We start from the raw sequence: 24,301 nt of genomic DNA on the forward strand, positions 1-24,301 counted from the left end.
AAGGTTCCTGAGGGGTTGGAGTCCCCAGGTGCACCCCCCAGCCTGCGTTGAATCTGTACCTGCATCTTCTTGTCCTTCCTGAGGTTAAGTGGCTTCTCCGTGTGACCTTGGGAGGGGCTAGAAGAAGCAGTTGCCAGTTCCTGTCTGTCCCCTGGGGCTATGGCTGTGAGACAGGGCAGATCTGTTTTTTAAAAAGCAGGGATGTGGATGCAACATTCTAATGGGGTTGGGGGAGGGGGGGAAGGTTTGCTTCGCCTCTAAAGGGCTCCTAACAACAAAAAGATAAGAAGAGACAAAGAACAAGAATGCCTCATCCCTGGCCCTGCCTCTACCTTGTGACAGGAGAGGTGTGTGAGTGTGCATGTGTGCGTGCGCGTGTGTGTGCCTGTGTGTGTATGTGTGCTGGCAGCTGGGGCAGAGAGCTAGAAAGCAAGAGGAAATAGGAGCTTAAACATAACTTATTTCATGGCCCCCACAAGCATACCTATGGCGTTTACATCAGCACCAATTATTCAAAGACACCCTTATGTTGATGGGTAAAAACTGCCTGCTAATAAGCAGAAATGCAAAGAAGTACGGAGGGAGCAGGTTTGGGCACCAAGGTCAGGGAAATGGGAGTTATTCGCTAGCAGAATTTTGAGCTCTGCTTGTTTCAACAGCTACATTCGTTTCACTTGCACCACTTTAGACCTTGCTACCTTCAGGAGCAGGGTGAGGTCTAGGAGGCTTTGATTGGTGCGGCCAGGGATTAAGATTTCCAGATCTGTTGTTTGCTGTTGTCTTGAAGCTCTCTTGTCTGTCCCCAGAAAACCTCCTCGGGTTGGCGGATGGGAGGAGGGCCCAGGGCATTTCCTGAGCCCTCTGCTAGGCAGAAAAGGAGCTGTGATCTTTATTCCCACATGCAACCTCTAGGGACCATTTCTCTTGCCCGAGAAGGGACTGGAAACAAGGAGCACACTGGGATAAGCTCAGAGCCACTTCAAACGTCCAGTTCCACATTTCCCTAGCCTGGGGCTCACTTCTGGCTGTTTCCTTCCAGCAAAGCTGGGATTTCCTGCCTTGAAGATGAAGGAAGGCGTAGACCTTTCCCAGAACAGCTCACAAAAGAAGCAGTATAGCAACACCAGTGCGTTTCAGATATTTTCTTACCAACAGTCCCAGGAAGGCTAACTTAGAGAGAAGGATGCTTGGAGAGGGAAGCCTGAGAGTTTGGGAAGTGATGCTGAGATAAGAGAGTCAAGGTCATTTCTGGCTAAGGTTAGCCAGGCGCACCAGCAGTACTCCCCAAGCCAGCTGGCTGTGCTGGGACCTGGGTGGGACCTGGCACATTAGCCCGAGGAGTCCCAGGCGGTCAGAGATTGTTAATGATGCAACGTACACATCATTTGTTTATCCGAAGGTCTCCAGAGCAAGCAAGAGAGGAAAACAAGCAAATGGAAATCTTCTACAGGGAGTGGAACAGCTCGCTTTTCTCAGCTTTCTTGTTTGTTCCTGAGCTGAGGATGGAAATCCGGCAAGAACAGGAGCTGGTACTCACACTTTCATTTTATACATATACATATATTTTTTCCTTTGCTTTTTCCTTCTTCCCCTCCTCTCCCCTCCCCCTCCCCCCTCTTTCCCTAGTTATTTATTTGTTTATTTACTTTTTATGCCTGCAGCATATGGAAGTTCCCAGGCTAGGGGTTGAATCGCAGCAGTAGCTGCCGGCCTGTGCAATGAGGGATCTAAGCCATGTGTGCGACCTACTCCACAGCTCACGGCAACACCGGATCCCTGACCCACGGAGAGAGGCCAGGGATCGAACCCACCACAACGGGAACTCCTCTTTCTTTTTTAAAAATCACTTTATTGATGTATGACACACTCGTTTTGAAAGCAAAACTTCCTCACCTACAGGGCATGGGCTTTCTGTGGAATCAGATTCTTTGACCACAAATTTGTGTTTCACTGACACTGTTTAATGGAAAAAAATGCCCCTGAGGGATAAAGAATGGTAGAGGGAGACAAAATAGTCGGTATGGCCTTTTGCTGGTTGATTTGTCTTTCCCTGGAAAAAATTTTCTGGCAGGGAAGAAAAATGCCACCGGACCCAGACCCTTTTCTAGGATCAGTGGGGGCTGGCCTTGCGGGCGGGTCGGCTGGTGTATGGAGCTCTGCCTTTCTTAGATATTAACTTTCCATCAGAGGCCAAACTGAGGTCAGAAGGGACCATTTCTTTCTGAGTTATCCCCCTGGATGTTCCTGTACCTTTCTTAGGGCACATAGGGGACTCTACACAGTATTATAGCAGTTTGTGTGCTTTATTTTTTTCTTTTTAGAGCCACACCTGCAGCATATGGATCAAATCCCTACAGGCTAGGGTTCAAATCAGAGCTACAGCTGCCAGTCTACGACACAGCCATAGCAACGCAGGATCCGAGCCCCATCTGCCACCTATACCACAGATCGTTCAAGGCAACACCAGATCCTTAACCCACTGAGCAAAGCCAGGTATCAAATCCACATCCTCATGGGTACTAGTTGGGTTCCTTACTGCTGAGCCACCACGGGAATTCCTGTGTGTATGTTTTACAGGCCTTGAACTTATTGAAGATGGGAACCATGCATGTGTGTTCTCTCTAAGGCTCAGCATAGTTTCTTACCCTTTGGAAATGCTGAGTACATGTTTGCTGAATGACTAGATGTGCCACAAGGACTAGTGAAGGGTATAGACACAGAAGATGAGCAGGAGAAGAGGGATGAGAATGACGAGCACAGGGAAGATGGGAGAAGAGTGGAAGTGACCTGCTTAACTGTCCCACTCACCTAGAAGAGGTGTTGGAGCAGAGTTAGAGGAAATGGGAATCTTTGTAGAACAGAGAACTTTTGATCCTTATCTGTAATAATTCCGTATTTTCCCCAGTGGATGAAAGGATGGACGGTCCACATCTTTATGCCTCCTGGTCACTGGTCTTTCTGAGATGCTATGGGGGAGACTAAGTATAACTTAGTAATTATTTGCTCCTTTTGGAACAATTATTTGCTCCTAACTGTAACTTAGTAATTATTTGCTCCTCTCCGCATGTGGCTGTTCATCAGAGCGCTGGTGATGTCCAGTTAGAAAGTAAGATCTTGACCAGAAGTCTCTGTCCTGATTCACTAGCATCTGGGGCAAAATCTGCTGCCTTCTGTGCTTCATTTTCCCAGGCTTCACGGTCAGACTCTGGCACAGTAAGAACCTGCCGTGCAGTGTTTCCAAGCCCCTAACTCATATCACTGCCTTTGATGGCTCATGAGACAGTTCTCATTGCAGGAGAGGGTGGGGAGTTCTCCGAGGCAAAGAGCAGCAAGGTTGTTCACACGTTTTAAATTATTTAATTGCATCAAATATTCAGATTTGTGAGAACAACAGCAACTCTATTTAAAAACTCCAAGCATGTGATGGATGAACTCAGTGTCTCCAGGCTCAAGTTCCCAGCTTCCAGCCCACACTCAAGGAATATTCTAAGAGTCACTCAGGCTCTTTTGGGTCAGCCTCCAGCTCTCAGGATGAGCTAAAGTGTGTGTGCCATCCAAGGCTAAGGATATATGGCATATATTTTCTAGATAAGTGAATTTTAGTGACAGGTCTCGTTACACCCCATTCCACTTTTCCATAAAAAAAGAGATATTCCGCTTAGGCAGTCAGGGCTGTAATGTCCACAGAAGTCACAGTTTTTATTTTTTTAAATTTTTTTTCCCTTTTTTTTTTTTTTTTTGTCTTTTGTCTTTTTTGTTGTTGTTGTTGTTGTTGTTGTTATTGTTGCTATTTCTTGGGCTGCTCCCTCGGCATATGGAGGTTCCCAGGCTAGGGGTTGAATCGGAGCTGTAGCCACCGGCCTACGCCAGAGCCACAGCAATGCGGGATCTGAGCCGCGTCTGCAATCTACACCACAGCTCACGGCAACGCCGGATCGTTAACCCACTGAGCAAGGGCAGGGATCGAACCCGCAACCTCATGGTTCCTAGTCGGATTCGTTAACCACTGCGCCACGACGGGAACTCCAGAAGTCACAGTTTTTATATAAGTGGGTGTGTGAGCTTAATCCCATGGAGTTGTGCCTGTGAAATATGTGTGTGTGTGTGTGTGTGTGTGTGTGTGTGAGAGAGAGAGAGAGAGAGAGAGAGAGAGAGAGAGAAGCAGCTTCTTTTCTCACAAAGCTTCATCATTTTAGGTGAGACCCAATTTGATACCCACTGAGGTTGTTCTGGAGGCCAAGATGTGTGTCCCAATAACATCCATTTGTTGAGCGCTTTCTATATGATGAGAAATAAATAAATAATAGCATCTAGCATCCTCACTCAAAAAACAACAAGCCAGATATTATTATTCCTATTCGATAGGTAAGAAAAGTAAGGCTCACAGATGTCATTCAAAGTCACATCAAGGTCTGATCTGATTCCAAGCCTGGGATTTTTTCCCCCCCCGTACAGTGATGTCTCCTCTCTGGCAAGTTTCTAGGACTACCCTGTGTCATAGCTGGCAGCCCTGTATAAACATCACACAATACTTCCCCCTCCGTAAAGGTGACCTCTGAGGAGGAGAAGGGGAACAGTAGGTGGAAAGGTGGTTTCTGGGAAGTTGATAGGTTCTGTTTTGTTTTGCTTTGTTTGTTTTTTTTTTGCTTTTTTTAGGGCCACACCTGTGACATACGGAAGTTCCCCGGGTAGGGGTCCAATCGGAGCTACACCTGCCAGCCTACGCCACAGCCACAGCAACTTGAGATCTGAGCTGTGTCTGCGACCTGCACCATAGCTCACGGTGAGGTTGGATCCTTAATCCACTGAGTGAGGCCAGGGATCGAACCTGCATCCTCATGGATACTAGTCTGGTTGGTGACCGCTGAGCCACCAGGGAACTCCAGTAAGTTCTATCTTCATTTTGGTAGATGCTGCACCGAGGTGCTTGCTTTGTGATAGCCCATCAAGGTGTTCACATAAGATCTGGGCTTTTCTTGTGTTTGTTATACTTCGACAAAATGTTCGCTTAAAAAAAATCCTTCCTCCTACCAACAAATGTTGGAGGAGAGCCCTGCCTTCTGTGGTCAAGACATTCTAATTAATAACAGGACTTCTTTGGACTCTATTACATAGCAAACTTAAAAATAATACAAATATGTGGATACTTTGCCCTTTTACAAGAAGTTTTCTTAGTGGGTCACAATAAAAAGTCATGTACAGGAGTTCCTTTCGAGGCTCAGCGGAAGTGAAACTGACTAGTATCCATGAGGATGTGGGTTCCATCCCTGGCCTTGCTCAGTGGGTTAAGGATCCGGCATAGCCATGAGCTGTGGTGTAGGTCACAGATAGGGCTCAAAACCTGTGTGACTGTGGTTGTGGTGTAGGCAGCTAGAGCCCTGATTTTACCCCTAGCCTGGGAACTTCCATACGTTGTGGGTGTGGCCCTAAAAAGACCAAAAAGAAAAAAAAAAAGTCAGGTACAATAAGAACATAACATTAGGAGGAGGTTATCAGTATTATAAGAGGAGGAAAACTGCTACATATGTATGTTACTCTACTGGGCATCAGAGGTTTAAGGCCAGCTTCTGCTCTCGAAAAAGATGCTCACAATTAAGCTGAAGCTCTTGAGCATTTACTATTGGTAAGTAGACACCTGTCTGCAAATATGTTGGAACTTGTAGGACTGGGCTCTCTCCCAATTTGGTAATCAATAAACCCAAAGAAAGTGAAAGTTCTCATCATGGGCTACATCCTACACTTCATGTGTGGGTGACTGAGATGGAAAGACCACACTTGTTCAATAATTTAAAAACCCTGACCACCAAATCTTAAAGCTTTTAAAACAAATATTTATACCTTTATAATATGGTTTAAACTTGGGAAGACCCATCTATCTTGTCACTGAGATGCTTTTGTAATTGATTTGTAATTATGTTCCCTTTTGCTTGTGTGCACTTTCTACTGAGGCTAGAGTCACAGCCTCAAAGAATACCCATCTTATTCCAGTTCCCCTCAAATAGTAGTGGTTTTTAAACTTCCTGACAGGGGAACTTAAACATTTTTCTCCTTATCTCTACCCTGGGGGTTCAGGAACCTGGAAGGAGAAGTTGCTGGACTCTTCAACTCTATAGACCCACTTCCCTTAATAGTGGGTTCTCTGCAATTTGTGTCAAAAATAGCCAGGCTGGCACAGGGCTGAAACTTTAATGTGCTTATTTGTTTTCTAGGGATCATGTTAAGATACAGATACAGATTGAGCAGGGCTGAGGAAGAGGCTAGGAGTTCATATTTCTAAAAAGCTCTGAGGCCAACACTGCTGGTTTATGGACCACACTTGCAGAGAGAAAAGAATGTTAGAATCATAATTCCTGGCTTTTAGCACGCTGCTATTTCCTACTTTGTTTTCTTAGACACGTCACTTTGCCTCTCTGGATTTGAGTTTCCTCAGATACAAACGGTATAACAGGGGCAAACAGGTGGTTGAGATTATGTCAGCGCGTACACTCATGGAATTTTCTGAGTGATATTTTGATTTCAAACAATCTCCACCTATAGGACCATGTACAGCCTTTCAGGGAACTAATAGGTAAACTAGTATTAGCAAAGTAGGAAATATAAGGGCTGGATGAGGAGGGAAGAGACAGGGGATGATGGGCAGTAATGACTTCTTATGGCAAATATAAGGTTCTGATTTTTTCGAGTGATGCGTTTTAGATCAAAGTGTTGCCTAGAGAGAGGCTGATACATTTTCCCCACCATCAGTTCAAGGGGACATTGTGGATCATGTCTGTTACTGATAATCTGGTTACCTTACTGATAATTTTGTTGTATAAAAAACATGAATGAGGGAAGCAAGCGATGAGTTAAAACTTTGACATAAGAAAATACTTTCAGGAGGCTCAGAGCGCCTCATGGCTGAAGGGCAGCTTTCTGGAGCCACAGGGGACTCCGGTTTGAAAACAAGAGTTTATTTCTGCTGCAGGTCATTTCCACGTTTAATTTCAGCCAAGCTGGCCAGGAATTCAAGTATGTGAGCGCAATTACCAGACTGAATGGGACAGGAGCTTGCGAGTCAAGGGTGGGAGGAAAAATCCCACGATGGTTACAGAGAGCAAAGGTGCCCAGGGTTTCAAAGGGTTGAGAGGCAGGAGAGAGTGAGCGAGAAAGGGACGCAGGAGGTTTAAACGAATGGATGAAACTCAGGACAGTCTGAACCTCTGGCGGCCGCCCCTCCCCCGCATTCGCGCATCTGTTTTGAGCAGCAAACAGGATCCAGCAGGAAGGGTTCCTCAAGTTCACAGGTATGGGCTAGTTTCTCTTTGAGTGCTAAAGCCAAGTGAAGGGAACGGAGAGAACTCCTGGTAACGGCGCCCTCTCCCAGGGTTGAGATGGGGACGGGAGACTAGAAGAGATGCTTACCTTATGCAGGACGTGCTCCTGGAAGTCGGGGCCAGCTCCACCCTGGTAGGAGTCGAGTCTCTGCAGGTCCATGCCCAGCTTGGAGCCTGCTGCTCCCTGCTCTCCCAGCGTTCTGCGTCAGCGCTCTTAGAAGCTCCGTCCGGGCTCCGCGGGGTGCGGCAGGCTCGGGTCCAAGTCCCGCGGGCCGGGCCGCATCCGGTTCAGAACTGGACAGCTCCCGCAGCCGCTGCGGCGGGGTACCGGCGTGCAGGCGGCCGCGGCGTTTCAGCACCAGGAACAGTGATGCGGTCCCTGCGCGCCCGGCAGCAGAGTTCCGAGATCTGGTCCTCTCTGAGTCCCCTGTCTCGTGACTCCAGGACGTGGGGAGGGATGCAAGATTTCAGTCTAGCCGGCGGTCCGTGCGTATCTTATGCGGCTCCTGGACTCTGGAGCTTCACGACCCAGCTGCGCTCTCAGGGCATTGCGGTCCCAGGAGCTCACGGTTCCTGATTCTCACTGACCCAGCATCCCCCTTACACCACGCAGCTCATCTCTCCTCTCGCGCTTGCAGAGGCGAAGCCCTGCGGCGCTGGCGCCACTTCTCTTTTGGTCTCTGGACACTTCCTCCGGGTATGTGTAAGGCCGATAGATAATGGGCTTTGGGGGTCCTTGAAGTTTCTGAAATATTTTGCAAAATTCTGCTGAAATGCATTTTTCTAGGGAGGGGGACCAGAGCTCAAATTACACTCTCTAGGAGGCACAGGACCCCCCAGAGTTAAGAACAATTGGCTTGGGAATGTTGGTGTGGTTAAGGGCACAAACAAGCTCCAGAGTTCAAATCACAGCTCTGAAAATGGTAAGTTGTGTTACCTTGAACATGTTACTTAACCTTCCCTAAGGGTCCACAAGATGGAAAGAGTAATACAGTAATAATACCTACCTCATGATGTTCTGAGGATTTCATGAGTTTGTTCATGTAAAAAGCCTCGAAAGGTGCCTGATATATATTAGAAACTCAAAAAATATTAGATACTGTGCTCTTTGAGCAAGGGGTTGCGGGGGATGGGGGTGAGGGGCTGTGTCTACCTCCCCTAAACACCAGGGTGCTCCTGCTGCCTGAAATACCAATGTGCGGAGTTCTATTATTGCTTGGAAAGGCGACCATGAGGCTGACTATCAGGGGACCCGGGAGCTGAGACTGCAATCTCAGAGGTTATCCTCGTATCATGACCTTGGTATTCAGCAGGCAGCTACCTCCCTGGACACAAGTCCCGTCACCACCAGCCACGGGAGTCAGTATTCATATGGAGGGAAAGGGCCAGGTCTAGGATTAAAAGGGTGTGTTTTACTTCTGGGTTTCAATTCCTTTTTTTTTTTTTTTTTGGCTGGGTGGCTTTAACCGAATCACTTAGGTTCTCTGGGATTCCTCATGTTTTTTTTTCATCTGTAAAATAGCTAGAACAATATGTGTCTCCTTCCCTGGGTTTTCTCGAGGAGTAAATGAGATGATTATGTGAGAATCTTCCTTTCCTTTTAAACCATAAAGTACGTTTCACTTATAAGGTGCTCTTATTGGAATCTCTATATTGTAGGTACCCAATAAATATTAATCAAATGAACAAAGCCAGAGAAACAATGTGTGTGTATGAGCTTCTCACTGGGCCTGTGGTTGGGGGTCTTAACTTGAGGTGACTAGATGGACTTTGGGGGAACTGTAAAACATTGAAAATATTATGAAAAAGTTTGCTTATGTGGATTTTTATAGGGAGACGTCTCACAGCTTTCCTTATGTTTTCAAAGCTGTCTATTCAAAAAAAAGTTAAGGGCCAACAGCTTAAAAGAGACTCTTGGAGTCACTGTCGTGGCTCAGTAGTTAATGAACCCAACTAGTATCCATGAGGTTGCAGATTCCATCCCTGGCCTTGCTCAGAGGGTTAAGGATCTGGCGTTGCTGTGAGCTGTAGTGTAGGTTGTAGACTTGGCTTGGATCCTGTGTTGCTATGGCTGTGGTATAGGCTGGCAGCTATAGCTCTGATTCAACTCCTAGCCTGGGAATATCCATATGCTGCAGGTGTGACCCTGAAAAGACAAAAGACAAAAAAAAAAGGAAACTCCCATAACTTTCTCCTGAGCTTCCTTGCCATCCATGATGCCTGTAGTTAAGAAGGTTCCAGAAACCAATGGCTGCTTGGCTCTGAACGTCACATGGCTGGCAAGGGTCACCACTTCTCAGGGTCTGGTTCTGAGCTCTGAAGGTTCATAGGCATGATTTCATCCGCCTGCTCAAGGGGCATGAAGAGCACATAATCGAGGATCTGAACTGATCTAGAGTTGATGACGCAAGATGTCCTTGAGGAGTGATGTTTACCGTGAGAGCTAGAGCGAGAGTGGGCATCGGTCAGCTGAAGGGAGTGGTGGAGTGACCCAGGCACATTGATCAGCGTGTGCCAGAACTTTATGGTGGCCAAGAGCTGAAAAAAAACCAGTCTGGCTGGAGTCCAGAAAGAGAGGGGGGGAGGATGATAGGGGACAAATCTGAAGACGTAAGTAGAAACCTGACCTGTGGGAAAGGCTTTGGACCTTCTTCTGAGCAATGCAAAGCCATTGATGGTCTTTATTATTATTATTATTATTATTTTGCTCTTTAAGGCCACACTTGCAGCGTATGGAAGTTCCCAGGCTAGGGGTCCAATCAGAGCTGCAGCCACCAGCCTACACCACAGCCACAGCAATGCAGGATCTGAGCTGCATCTGTGGCCTACACCACAGCTCACGGCAACGCCGGATCCTTAACCCACTGAGCCAGGCCAGGGATCGAACCTGTGTCCTCAAGGATACCATGTCGGATCATTACCAATGAGCCACACAGGGAACTCCTTCCTCTGTTTTTTTTTTTTTTTTTTCTCCCAAGGATTTGTTTTTGTTTTTCCCCAGTTATGACTAAATGTAGCTTTTTTGTCAGTTTTGTTTTTGGCGTTTAATTGTGCTCAGTCTTTTAGATTTGGTCATTCGTTTTGGAAAATTCTCAGCCATTTTTATTTCAAATATTACTTCAAATATTTCCTTTTTTCATTTTTTAAAGTGTTATGGAAGCAGAGTTGATTTACAATGCTGTGGTAATTTCTGCTATACAACAGAGTGATTCCTTTTTACAAATAGCATGTCTATTCTTTTCCAGATTCTGTCACATAGTTCTTCTGTTACTTTATTTTTCTTCTTGCATCCAAAGAATGTGTTTATGACATCTTTTAAAATGGTTCTGCAGTTCTTGGACGTTCTGTTCTGTTCTCCTTTTCGCTTTGTTTGGAAATTTTCTACTGACTTATCTTTAAGCTCGCTGATACTGTTTTTACCCAGGTCAAAGCCGCCCATGAGGTCATTGTTTGCTTCCATTAGAGTGGGTTTTGTTTTTTTAGGGTCCCATCTGAGGCATATGGAGGTTCCTGGGCTAGGGGTGGGATCAGAGCTACAGCTGCTGGCCTACATCACAGCCACAGCAACTCAGGATCCGAGCCTCGTCTGCAACCTACCTCCCAGCTCACGGCAATGCTGGATCCCCGGCCCACTGAGTGAGGCCGGGGATTGAACCCGCATCCTCGTGGATACTAGCTGGGTTCGTTAACCACTGAGCCACGACAGGAGCTCCCCATTACAGTGCTTTTTATTCCTTTCAGCTTTACTTTACCTGTCTTTGCATGTTGCCTCCTTTTCCCAGGATATCCATGAAGATATTTATTTTAAATTCCATGGCTGATCATTCCGACATCTGTGTCACATCCGAGTTCGGTTCTGATGTTGGCTTTGTCTCTTTAGACTGTCTTTTTCTCTGCCTTTTGATGTGCCTTGTGATTTTTTGTTGAAAGCCAGACATGCTGTATCAGTTAATAGGAATTGAGGTCTCCTGGGGGATCTGGGTCTCTGGTCTCCATCGTGAGGGTTTATGCTAATCTGGCTCCCAGTTGGGATTTGTTCAATGTTTGCTCTAGCTATGGGGGCCAGAGCCTTCAAATTCCTTTAGGATCCTTGTTTTTGTCATCTCTTTCTACACTGGGCTTCCATAAATACTTCTACACCAGAGAGAGTCTGTGGCTCGCAGCTCCTTCAGCTGTAACCCTCTGTTGGCTTGGAGCCCTGTTGGTGTGGGAGAGACGGAGGGTCCACAATTTTCTAATTAAATCTCTTTTAATGGGTCTTTTTGTGGGTCTTCGTCTCTGGCTCATGACTTCGCAGATTTTTCTTTCTTTCTCCCCCTCTCTCTTTCTCTCTCTCTTGCTTTCCGTCTCTTTCTTTTCCTTCCTTCCTCCGTCCCCCTCTCCCTCCCTCCCTACCTTCTGCAGCATCGGAAACTTCTGGGCCAGGGATCGAATCCGAGCAGCAGCTGTGGCCTGTGACACAGCTGTGGCAACACCGGACCCTTAACCCATGGTGCTGGGGCGGGGATCAAACTGGCCCAGAGACAAGCCAGATCATTAACTGACTGTGCCATAGCGGGAACTCTGCAAAGCTTTCTCTTTGCGCAGCTTTCTACCCTCTTAGGTGACACAGAAGCCTGGAGGGGGCTGGAGTGAGAAGAATGCCCTCCCCTCACGGCTCTGGGGCCAGACTCCAGAACAGTCTTTTTTGTGCAGAGGCAGCCTTTGCTATGGGGAGGGCTCGGGGCATATTTCAGAAGGATTACTCTTCCCCTCCCCCTGCCAGAGCCGTGAGGACCGGCTTGGATCTTTACTGTGGGAATCTGCTGGGGTCCCTGGAGGGCAAGTCTGTGAAAGTCTGGGACTTTCTCCCAGGAGTCTCATGCTCTCATCTTAGTCCCCGTTCAGCCTCCAGCAAGTCCTCAACATCACTGTGTGTGTGTGTGTGTGTGTGTGTGTGTGTGTGTGTGTGTGTGTGTGTGTGTGTGTGTGTTCCTACCGTTCGTGGCTCCAGTGGCTTCTGCTCCAGGCTAGCGGATCTTGGCTATGACTTTCTGGATTCGTCTGTCTCTCCAGATTTCAGGGGAGCACTTTCCCCTGCAAACGCAGTTCTCTGATGAGTCGCAGGAAAGCAGCTGATTTTCGGTTTGTTCAGCTTTTTCTTGTTGGAAGGATGGGAGTCATGACAGGCAGTCTTCACCTGTCAGAGTGAAAACCAGGAGTCCTTCACGGAGAATGAGAGTGTCATCTTTCCTGGGAAAAATACCAACACGCAAAACAAAAGAAAAACAAAAATCAACCAAACTAAATTTTGAGCTCCATTCTCTTTTTCTGGGCTTCATGCTTTCTGGACCTTTTTGTAACATTTTGAATTAACATAATAATTTTCAAAGACACCTTATTCTCACAGTAATTACAGTTTTAATTAATTAATTAATCATTTTTTTTTCTTTTTGGGGCTGCACACTTGGCATATGGAAGTTTCCAGGCTAGGGGTTGAATCAGAGCTATAGCTGCCAGCCTTCACCACAGCACACAGTCTGTGACCTACACCCCAGCATGGGGAACGCCAGATTCTTAACCCACTGATTGAGGCCAGGGATCAAACCCGAAACCTCATGGATACTAGTTGGGTTTGTTTCTGCTGTGCCACAACGGAACTCGAGTAATTACATTTTAAATTGGTATGTTTTTGATATTTGGGGCTGCTCAAGTGTTGCCCGAAAACCGAGTTTGCCTCGTAAGGGGTGTGCAACCAAAAGACACAACCTAGCCAGAGCGGGGGAGAAGGTAAGATTTGTTATTTGCCGCAAGGAAGGAGAACACTGGGCATCTTCCCCAAAGCATCGTCTTCCCCCACCCCAAAAGCAAAATTGGGGAAGTTTAAGCTGAGGGTACATGCATATTCATGAAGGAGCTGGAGCAGAGGCGAATTCAGCCTAGAACTGGGGCAAAGGTCGGCAGAGTCCAGGCTCTAGTTGATTGAGGTCCGGATGGACGGCAAAGGTCAGTGTTATCACCCCTTAGGTTCCAGTTTGTCTGGTGGTTGGGTGCTTGGAGGGGGGGCAGGGTTGGAACTTGCAAAACATCAAGAAGGAGCTTTAGACTAATCTCTCCTTCCCAAACAGAACTGGGAGTCTTCGTGACTGATACATTGTCTTTGATACAGTCAATTATCTTCCTGGGCTGGTAATGGCTCTTTGTTCTTGCATTCTTTCCCCCTCTTAAAGTCATTAACTGCTGAGACCTATTCCTCTGCAAGGGTGAGCCTTGTGGCCCGGCTGAGATCACAAAGTGGCTTTGGCCTAACATGGCTTCTTCTATGTCAGGAAAGCTACGTCTGGGTCTCCTCCACTGGGGAAGTCCTACCCTATCTGCCTACACATTGGCAGACTTATCTCAGAAGAGCGATTCCTTTTACAGAGCTTCTGGTCTACAATTTTTAGCAGTGACATCTTCTTTATTTTTTTATTTTTATTTTTTTGTCTTTTTGCCTTTTCTAGGGCTGCTCTCACGGCATATGGAGGTTCCCAGGCTAGGGTTCGAATCGGAGCTGTAGCTGCCGGCCTACGCCAGAGCCACAGCAATGCGGGATCCGAGACGCGTCTGAGACCTACACCACAGCTCACGGCAACGCTGGATCGTTAACCCACTGAGCAAGGGCAGGGATCGAACCCGCAACCTCATGGTTCCTAGTCGGATTCATTAACCACTGAGCCGCGACAGGAACTCCGACATTTTCTTACACTGTGATGAAATAAAATTCATATTGTCTGCCAAGATAAGAAAAACTTAAATATACAATATTTCTCGGGAGTTCTCTTTGTGGGTCAGTGGTAATGAACCCTACTGGTATCCACGAGGATGTGGGTTTGAACTCTGGCCTTGCTCAGTGGGTTAAGGATCCGGTGTAGCCATGGTCTGTGGTGTAGGTCGCAGACGTGGCTCGGATCCTGTGTTGCTGTGGCTGTGGCTGTGGCTGTGTCGTAGGCTGGTGGGTGCAGCTCTGATTCGACCCCTAGCCTGGGAGTCTCCATATGCTGCGGGTGTGGCCCTAAAAAGAAAAAAAAAAAAACTTCCCTGCCATTCGGGCCTTCCCCGCTTCTCCTTTAGTGTATATTTCCAATTAACCAGACCTCCTTAGATGATAACCTTCCTTCTTACTCTTGTAAGGGGTCATAGGAGACATCATTTGCTTTGTACGTGTCGGTCTGGATTGCGTCAACTGTCAATACATCATTTGGTGTATAACCCTTTGTCTCAAAAACATGTATAGCCGTCTCCAGAGCTTTCTGAAAGACCATCTCCTGGTTTATAATCCTCAGATTATCTTGAATAAAATTGTCTATTTTTTCCTTAAATCAACTACGGATTAAGTTTTTGCCTACAACTCTCTCCATGTACTGACAAGGTAAGGTCTTTGCACATGGACTCTCTCTCTCTTTTTTTTTCATCATTATGCGGCAGAACACGAGGCACATGGCAGTTCCCAGGCTAGGGGTTGAATCAGAGCTGCAGCTCTTGGCCTACGCCACAGCCACGGCAATGCAGGACTTGAGCTGTGTTACACCACAGCTCACAGCAATGACGGATCCTTAACCCACTGAGCGAGGCCAGGGATCGAACCCGAAACCTCATGGTTCCTAGTCGGATTCATTTCCACTGCGCCACAACGGGAACTCCCATGCATGTACAGTTTAATAGGAAGATTCTAGTCCTTTGTCTGGGACTGAGCAGCACTTTTAGTGGGTTCCGTTTCCCTATCTGTCATGACTAAACTAACTAGATTTAAGAACTTCAGTTTTTTTCATTTCATTTTGAAAAATTTAACCACAGCAACAAATGCTTATGGCCAAAACACAGAATGGTATATTCAATTAAAAAAGAAAAATGGGACATTCCCATTGCGGCTTAGCAGGTTAAGAGCAAGACTAGTGTCCGTGAGGATGTGGCTTTGGTCCCTGGCCTCACTCAGTGCGTTAAGTTTCCGGCTTTGCCACGAGCTGCAAGCTGCGGTGTAGGTCGCAGATGCGGCTCGGATCCTGTGCTGCTGCGGCTGTGGCACAGGCTGGCAGCTTGCAGCTCTGATTCCATCCCTAGCCCAGGAACTTCCAAGTGCCATGGGTGCAGCCTTTACAAAAAAAAAAAAAAAAAAAAAAAAGGAAAATAAATTGTGCAGGAGGGCTCTTCTCTCCGCTGCCAATCTCTCTCCTCTTAGGAAAACCCAGCTTAGCACTTTCACATTTTTAGCTCCTATGATGTCAGCCTTTTGTTTATCAGCTACGTCTTCTGTTGACTTGCACCCCTACATTTTCTCTGCTTGTTCGTCTTTCCGTGGTTGGGTCGCCGTCCTCTGTTCTTCACTAATCAGCTCTACCATTTTGGGTATCAGCCTGAAACTTCCTTTCTTGCTTCCTTAACCAAAGATTGTATGTTTTTCTTTTCGTCTCCAAGATGTAAGATGAAGAATAAATATCCGTCCTTCCTTTCGCTTCTCTTCCCCTGACATTTCAGTCGCTATCAGATATACTCTATTTATTTATTGTTTTATTTATTTATTGGCTGCCCTGTGGCATCTGGAGTTCCCCAGCCAGGGACCAGATCCAAGACCCAAATGCCACCTACAAGGCAGCTGTGGCAACACCAGATCCTTTAATTCACTGTGCCGGGCTGGGATGGAACCTTCATCCTGGTTCTGCAGAGACACTGCAGATCCCGTTGTACCACATGGGAGCTCCCAGATATATTTTAAAACGTAGCCTTTTAATTTTAGAATTATTTAATGTTGGAGTTCCCATCGTGGCTCAGCAGTTAATGAATCCGACTAGGAACTGTGAGGTTGCGGGTTCAATCCCTGGCCTCGCTTAGTGGGTTAAGGATCCGGCGTTGACGTGAACTGTGGTGTCGTGAGCTGTGGTCCTAGAAAAGGCAAAAAGACAAAAAAAAAAAAAAAAAAAAAAAAAAAAAAAAAAAAGAAAGAAAAGTATTATGTAATGTTTACAGAAGAATCACACAAACAACATAGAGTTCTTGCAAATCCCACATCTAGTTTCCCTGACTGTTAGCATTTGCCCGTTTTTCACAACTAGGAACCAGTATTGATGTGTTCTTATTAACTAAGATCCAAACTTATCTCTATTTCCTTATTTCTTTAACCTGATGTCCTCATTCTGTTCCAGGGCCCAATTCAGAATTTTTTTTTTTTCCTAGGGCTGCACCCACCGCACATGGAGGTTCCCAGGCTAGGGGTTGGATCAGAGCTGTAGCCACCAGCCTACACCACAGCCACAGCAACGTGGGATCTGAGCCATGTCTGCGAACTACACCACAGCTCACGGCAATGCTGGATCCTTAACCCACTGAGGGAGGCTGGGGATCGAACCCACATCCTCAGGGATCCTCGTCGGGTACATTAACCGCTGAGCCACAAAGGGAACTCCGCCAATTCAGGATATTACTTTAACATTGAATCGTTATGTTTCTTTAGGCTTCTTAAGACCCTGAACGTTTCTCAGATTTGCTTTGTTTCTGATGACCTTGACAGCTGGGTGGAGGGCAGGCCAGGTATTTTGTAAAATGCCTTTCGGCTTAGATCTGCCTATTGTTTTTCCTCAGGGTCAGAGTGAGGTTATGTCATTATCAATTTATCAGATCCAGGGAAGGTCTTGTCCGTAGGACAGTCATTGATGGTACAAACCTGGGTCACCTGGCTGAGGTGGCCTCTGTCATGTTTACCCGCAAACATTCATTTCCTCTTTAGCATCCTTCAATTTTCTTTTTCGAGCATTTTTTCCTGGAACTAAGATTCCTAGGATTCCAGGGTCCTAACGCTGGGGTTATCTTGTATAACTTTTCCCTCCCTTTTATTGAAGTACAGTCGACGTATAATATTGTGTAAAAGCGATTCAGTTATGTATACACATTCCTTTTCAGATTCTTTCCCATTATACATTATTACTGTTATTAGATATAGTTCCCTGTGCTGTACAGCAGGACCTTGTTGTTTCATCTATAGGGTTATCTTGTTTATTTTTACCCGGGGCTTAGAATCAGTCATTTCTCCAGGAACCCCTGGTTCCTTTCGTTGGAGAAAATATTAGGACCGAGATCTGGATGCTTGATATGTATATTGCTACTGGGATATTGTCAGGTGTACTTTTTTTTTTTTGCTTTTTAGGGCTAAACTTGTGGCATCTGGAGGTTCCCAGGCTAGGGGTCGAATCAACTACAGCAGCCGGCCTATGCCACAGCCACAGCAATGCCAGATCCAAGCCCCGTCTGTGACCTACACCACAGCGCGCCGCAATGCTGGATCCTTAACCTACTGAACGAGGCCAGGGATTGAACCTGCAACCTCAGGGTTCCTAGTCAGGTTCATTTCCTCTGAGTCATGATGGGGACTCCCATCAGGGGCACTTTTGCTTTTAAAGTTTCTCAACTGGTAGAAATAACATTTTATGTAATCACAGTTATATAATATGTAACCATACTACAATCTTTTGTGATTCTCTTTTACTTATTTACTTTTAAACTTTTTATTATAGTTGATTTACAATGGATCCAACACTGGATCCAGCCCACATCTGCAACCTATACCACAGCTCCCAGCAACGTTGGATCCTTAACCCACTGAGCGAGGCCAGGGATCGAACCTGTGTCCTTGTGGAGACTCTGTCAGGTTCTTAACCTTCTGAGCCACAACAGAATCTCTATAGATAATGATTTATATCTCTTTTTCCCTCAGTGCCTAATTGCTTTTAAAAATTGAATTCTGGGAGTTCCCATGGTGGCTCAGCAGGTTAAGAACCCAGCTAGTATCCCTGAGGATCTGGGTTCAATCCCTGGCCTTGCTCAAGGGGTTAAAGATCCGGGGTTGCTGAGAGCTGTGGTGTGGGTTGCAGCTTGCAGATGCAGCTCGGATCCAGCGTGGCTGTGGCTGTGGCTGTGGTGTAGGCCAACAGCTGCGGCTCCAATTCCACCCCTAGCCTGGGAACTTTTCATATGTCGAGGGTTCGGCCCTAAAAAGAAAACAAAATTGAATCCTGGGTCTTCATCCCGTGCTCCAGGCTCGTCTTCCAGGCTCTCATCTGTGCCGTCTCATAACCTCGCTGCTGGAGGACTGTACTCTCCTGCTGCCACCTGAGCTGCTTGCCTGCTGGACCTGCTGCACAGCTATAGCTCTGGTGTTTTCCTTTGCTATTTCTCGTGATTCCTACCTTCCTCTTTCTTGCTTTACTCCCTCGTAAACTTAGTTTACTTTTCGTGATTGACTCTTCATGAATAAGTATTTGAGGAAGTTACTTGAGAATGCACTCAAATAACTTCTTTTTTTTTTTTCCCTTAGGGAATCATACAGTATTTGTCCTTTTATGACTGGCTTATTTCACTTAGCATGTCATCAGGATTCATCTATGTTGTAGCCTGTGTCAGAATTTCTGTCCATTTAAATGGTGACTAATATTCCATTGTATGTAGAGCATATTTGGTTTATCCGTTGATGGGCACTTGTGTTGCTTCCACCGTTTGGCTATTGTGAAAAATACTGCCATGGACAAGACAAATAGACAAACATCTCTTTGTGACCCTGCTCTCAATATTTTAGGGTATTTACACAGGAGTGAAATTGATGAATCATATGGTTATTCTATTTTTAATCTTTAAAAAATGATTTTTATTTTTTCCATTATAGCTGGTTTACAGTGTTCTGTCAATTTTCTACTGTACAGCGAGATGACCCAGTCACACGTACATATATATATTCTTTTTTTCTCACATTATTCTGCTCCATCATCAGTCGCTAGATATAGTTCCCAGTGCTACACAGCAGGATGGTTATTCTATTTTTAACTTTTTTGAGGAACCACCTTACTCCATGTCTGTCTGTCCTTCTGTCTGTCTTTCTGCCTTTCTCTCTCTTTCTTTTTTTCATTGCTACACCCAAGGCATGTGGAAGGTCCCAGGCCACGGATTGAATCGGAGCCACAGCTGTGACTTATGCAGCAGGGACCTGAGCCACTGCAGTCAGATTTTTAACCGGCTGAGCCAAAGAGAGAGTGGCCCTCCTTTTCCTTTTATAGCTTTATGGATGTAGTATCTTCTCAAATCTCTCTGAGTGTTTGCACATTTCTCTCCTGCTCCTCAAATTATCTCTGCTCTCTGCTTTGTTTAGGGAGATTTGCTATTTATACTGGTTTTCTTTTTCAAGTTGCAGATTTTTTTTTTTTTTTACAGCCGCACTTGCAGCATATGGAAGTTCTCAGGCTAGGGGTTGAATCAGAGCTGCAGCAACTGGCTTACACCACAGCCACAGCAATGTGGGATCTGAGCTGTGTCTGCAACCTGTGTTGCAGCTTGCAGCAACACTGGATCCTTAATCCACTGGGCAAGGCCAGGGATTGAACTCACATCTTCGTGGACACTATGTTGGGTTCTTAACCCACTGAACCACTACTGGAACTACAGATTTTTTTTTTTTTTAATGAATGCCTGGGGAGTCTTGGTTGCTTATTCATGTATAAGAATGGGACATTAGAAAGGCTGGTTGAGATCTCTGTATGTGAGCAGAATTTGTAGCAGGTTAAACTTTGGGTGAGAGGTCAGGGTGTTTGCTGGTAACCTGAGAAAAGCCAAAGCCAGAGTTATCCAGACTTTATTCTGGGAATACCTGTCTGACTGCCCAGCTGTCCATGAACTAGACCAAACTTTCAGTAATCAACATTTATTAAGCATTTACTACATGTCAGATCCTATGCTACATGTTTTGTACATTATATCATTTAACTTGACAATAACTCTATGGGATAGTTGTTACTGTGTCCATTTTACAGAAGTGGAAACTGAGGTTTGTAGAGTGTAAAAAAGCTTACACAGCCAGTTGGCGTTTGAACCCAGGAATGTGACTTCTGATTTCACACTCCTAACAATATACTATTTTGATTCTGACACTTCGGACTGAACCTCATGTTGGGGATTAAGTGGCAGTTCCATTTTGGGTCATTAAGGAAATAATCCATCAACCATAGTAACACACGGGAAACAACTGCCATCATCAAAACGTCTACAAATAATAAGTGCTGGAAAAGGTGTGGAGAAAAAGGAACCTTCCAACATTGCTGGTGGGAATGTAAATTGGTGCAGCCGCTATGGAGAACAGTAGGAAGGTTCCTTAAAAAACTAAAAATAGAGTTGCCATATCATCCTGCAATTCCCCTTCTGGGCACACATCCAGAGAAAATTCTAATTCGAAAAGATACGTGCACCCCAATGTTCATGGCAGTACTATTTGCAGTCGCCAAGACGGGGAAGGAACCTAAATGCCCATCAACAGATGAATGGATGAAGATGATGTGGTGTATACACACACACAATGTGTGTGCCACAGCGGGAACTCCAAGGAACATGTGTATATAAAACTGAGTCACTCTGATGTACACTCGAAACCAACCTGACATTGTAAATCAACTGTACTTCAATTAAAAACAAGCAAAACCACACCCCAAATAAGAAATAAGAGAACTGCTGAGCTCAGTGGATTTGAAGGATTAGAAGGATATATCCAGAATAAACTCCATGCAGATCCAATGCTGCAAAAAATTATGAAATGAGGAGATGGGATGGCCTTTCTAGCATCAAAGATCCGTCCACATCTGTCCTCCAGTGATGGGCTTGGGACAGCTCCCTCGCTCAAGCTCTGGGCTCCTGGCATAAACAAGAGCAGCCTGTACACACAGCCACCTGTCCTGGCCCCGGACTCAGCCTCCACCATCTTGGATGGGGGTGGAGGTCATGAGCCATGTTGACCTAAGAGGAACCATGGTGCTGTCTCTGTCCTTGGGGCTTTGGAGAAGAGTGTCCATTCATTCGTTCATTCTTAGCCAGGCCCTGGGATAAATAGATAACAGAGCTTCCCAGTTCCTGCCTCTGAAGAGCTGACAACAGTCTACTAGATGTGACTAACAGAGATAAAAATAGCAGACCGGGTGACCTGCCACGATGGCCTATGAGGGAGACTGTACAGCCCTCGAGCCAGCAGGCAGTGAGCTGCATCCCAGCTCTGCCATTGTTCTCTGAACGCCTCTATTATTTCACTCTGCTCATCTTCACGTTCCTCTTTTGTGGGGCTGTCGTGAGGATTAAATGAGATAGGCATGGGAAATGCTTGGTCCCAGGGCTTGGTATATACTGAGAATAATATATTGAGAATAGCACGGGCTGCAAGTCTGGAAAAGATGGTGATTAGCTGTCTCTGCCTGGAGATGGGGAGGAGAGTGGGCGTCTGCGAGGATTTCACCCAGGAAGGGACCCCCAAGCACCACGCTTCCTTCTCTCTTTTTTTTTCTTGCTTTTTAGGGCCACGCCCATGGCATATAGAGGTTCCCAGGCTAGGGGTCTAATTAGAACTACAGTGGTTGGTCTATGCCACAGCCACAGTAGCGCCAGCTCCGAGCCACGTCTTCGACCTACACCACAGCTCACAGCAACGCCGGATCCTTAACCCACTGAGCGAGGCCAGGGATCGAACCTGCAACCTCATGGTTCCTAATCGGATTCGTTTCCACTGAGCCACGACGGGAACTCCACCAATCTTCCTTCTTTACAAAGGCCCCCCATGGTATCTCCCTCTGGCTCAGAGCACCAAGGAGTCACTTTTTTTTTTCTTTTTTGATGGCCGCCCCTGCGGCATATGAAAGTTCCCAGGCTGGAGATTGAATCCGCAGGTCACGGCAATGCTGGATCCTGGAACCCTCTGAGCTGCACCAGGGATAGAACCCAATCCTCTGCAGTGACCTGAGCCACTGCAGTGGGATTCCTAACCCACTGTGCCACTGTGGGAACTCCAGGAGTCACATTTTTGACAACTGACAAGAGCGTCCAATAAGGGAAATTCACCCTCAAGCCACTGGAGTAACTTACGAGGGTACCAGATTTCTGCTGCCTTGGCTTCTCTTAGCTCTTTATTAGGTGCTTTTGGGGAGACACAGGGTAAATGATGAATTAGCCTGTATTATGTCGACCATCTGCCAGACTCTCTTGCAGGTATTGTCTAACTTAATCTAAGCCAATAATGTAGCCTCTGGAGGAGGCTGCTCTTCTTCCCGTTTTATAGATGGTGGGAGTGAGCTCGGTTCAGGAGCCTTAAATCAATCAGCGAGATGATGCAGATAGCAGACAGAGCTGAGCTGCGGTCCCCACTGTGTGGCCACAAGCTGGTATGTGTTCCACATCCTGAGCCGCCTCGTTTGCATAGAGTCATCCATCAAGAATTGTGGTTCAGGAAGGGGCTGTGAAGATTCATTCAGGGCTTTTAGCTCTTTGGCTGGAAAACCTCTCTGGCATATATGACTTTTGCTAAGTTCTAGCCTTTCCTGCCACTCTGTCAGGGACAAGGGGAGGAGGATCTAAGGGGGTCTTTGTCTCCAGAGTACCGGTGGCCTTGCCACATCTGCTCCAACATCCCCGTTTCTGGCACATTCAGGGGATTGCTGCAAAGTGTGTTCCTGTGCCTCTCTTACCTGGAATCTGAGGAAGTGTGACAGCCCTCATGGGCTGGGACCCACAGGCTGGTGGTCCTTCTGCTGGTCCTCAGTCCTGGGGCTCAAGCCAGCTGCACAGACCAAGAGACAGACTGAGCATCCAGGCAGACCTCTCTACTGAGCCTGAAGCCCTTTGTAACTCACTATCTCTCTCTTGTGGACATTTGTTCCCAGCGTGCTCACAGAAGCTGGCAGTTGTGCTGACAGAGAACTGTAAGCTCATCAGCCTCAGGGAGACACGCTTCCTTGGTCCCATATTCAGGGAAGCCCAGACAAGATGAAAAAGTCAGCAAAATTTACTTGCACTTCTCTTAAGCAACCTCCTTTTTTTTTTGCCCACATTCACGGCATGCGGAAGTTCCCAGGCCAGGGATCCAACTCGTGCCACAGCAGTGACAGGCTCCTTAAATGGCTGAGCACTGGAGAACTCCCGTTAGCCACACTTTCGGTTTCATCTCTCCTTTTCTTGTGTAGCTCAGCCCCCTTTCCACATAAGAAATACAATTTCAGGAGGTGAAGGTAACTGTCCTTTGCTCCTTAATGTGATTTTTAGTGCACATGTCGCCTTTTGGGAAGGAATTTGTTCTTTTTTTTTTTTTTTTTTTTTTTTTGTCTTTTTTGTCTTTTTGTTGTTGTTGTTGTTGCTATTTCTTGGGCCGCTCCCGCGGCATATGGAGGTTCCCAGGCTAGGGGTCCAATCGGAGCTGTAGCCACCGGCCTACGCCAGAGCCACAGCAATGCGGGATCCAAGCCGCATCTGCAACCTACACCACAGCTCAGGGCAACGCTGGATCCTTAACCCACTGAGCAAGGGCAGGGACCGAACCCGCAACCTCATGGTTCCTAGTCGGATTCGTTAACCACTGCGCCACGATGGGAACTCCAGGAATTTGTTCTTTAGGCTTCATCCTTGCCTGTGAGGATTGACAGATGGTTTTTATCCATTAGTGAATAGCAGGTGTGTGTGCGTGTGTGCATCATTTTTTTTTTTTTGAGGGTCTTTCTTTGCTGAAGTCACGGGCCACTTGGCCATGATCCTATGCCAGCAGGCCCTCTTAGGCAGCCTGCCAGCTGCTTGCAGGGATCTGGGGATTCAATTTCAGGTATTTTCCAGAAGAGGCAGAAGGTTCTCTGGGCTCCTAAGTGCTCTCCATTGTGATTGTCTCCCTAAGGCGGCACCACTGAACATCAAAACCGGGAGGAGAAAAAGAAACCCAATCCCTCCTTCCAAGAGCTGATAATGTAAGAATATCAAATGTAAGAATATCAAATCATCTATTCATCTAAATTTTCTTTCAGTTGGACCTCAGGGTACACAGAATTGAGATAATCAGTTGAATAATTGAATTCTGGCACATTCATCATAAACGGTTTTCTTCCTCCCTCCCTCTCTCGCCTTCCTTCCTCCCTCCCTCTCTCTCTCTTTCTACCCCCCCTTCCTTTTAGGGCCTCACTTGCAATGTATGGAAAGCCCCC

General features: G+C 46.4%; 3 protein-coding genes across 7 annotated transcripts in view; 2 read left to right on the forward strand and 1 right to left on the reverse strand.

Annotated features, from left to right (window-relative positions):
* Nucleotides 1-7,542, reverse strand: part of RAB37 (RAB37, member RAS oncogene family) — a 49,866-nt gene extending 42,324 nt beyond the window's left edge. For both annotated transcript variants that reach the window (XM_013980771.3, XM_084983800.1), the window contains exon 1: nucleotides 7,402-7,542. In XM_013980771.3, the coding sequence (XP_013836225.3) occupies nucleotides 7,402-7,473 (72 nt within the window). In that variant the 5' untranslated portion in view covers nucleotides 7,474-7,542. The remainder of the gene's footprint in view (nucleotides 1-7,401) is intronic.
* Nucleotides 1-24,301, forward strand: part of LOC102158693 (CMRF35-like molecule 1) — a 437,861-nt gene that overhangs the window by 25,621 nt on the left and 387,939 nt on the right. The window contains exon 9 of one of the 2 annotated variants that reach the window (XR_014820713.1): nucleotides 1,400-7,283. The exons of the other annotated variant lie outside the window; for it this stretch is intronic. The gene's annotated coding sequence lies outside the window, so the exon portion shown is untranslated. Of the gene's footprint in view, nucleotides 1-1,399; nucleotides 7,284-24,301 lie in introns of those variants that run through there. 2 annotated transcript variants of the gene reach the window in all.
* LOC102159509 (CMRF35-like molecule 6) overlaps nucleotides 7,170-24,301 on the forward strand; it is a 52,705-nt gene continuing 35,573 nt past the window's right edge. The window contains exon 1 of one of the 3 annotated variants that reach the window (XM_084983821.1): nucleotides 7,170-7,283. The gene's annotated coding sequence lies outside the window, so the exon portion shown is untranslated. Of the gene's footprint in view, nucleotides 7,284-7,868; nucleotides 8,011-24,301 lie in introns of those variants that run through there. The other 2 variants (XM_084983817.1, XM_084983820.1) reach the window with 2 other exon arrangements.

This window comes from Sus scrofa, chromosome 12, assembly GCF_054392235.1.
Source record: "Sus scrofa isolate SSC_HxYL_T2T_F1_AM1 chromosome 12, Sscrofa_HxYL_maternal_Yorkshire_Landrace_v2.0, whole genome shotgun sequence".
Taxonomy (NCBI): domain Eukaryota; kingdom Metazoa; phylum Chordata; class Mammalia; order Artiodactyla; family Suidae; genus Sus; species Sus scrofa.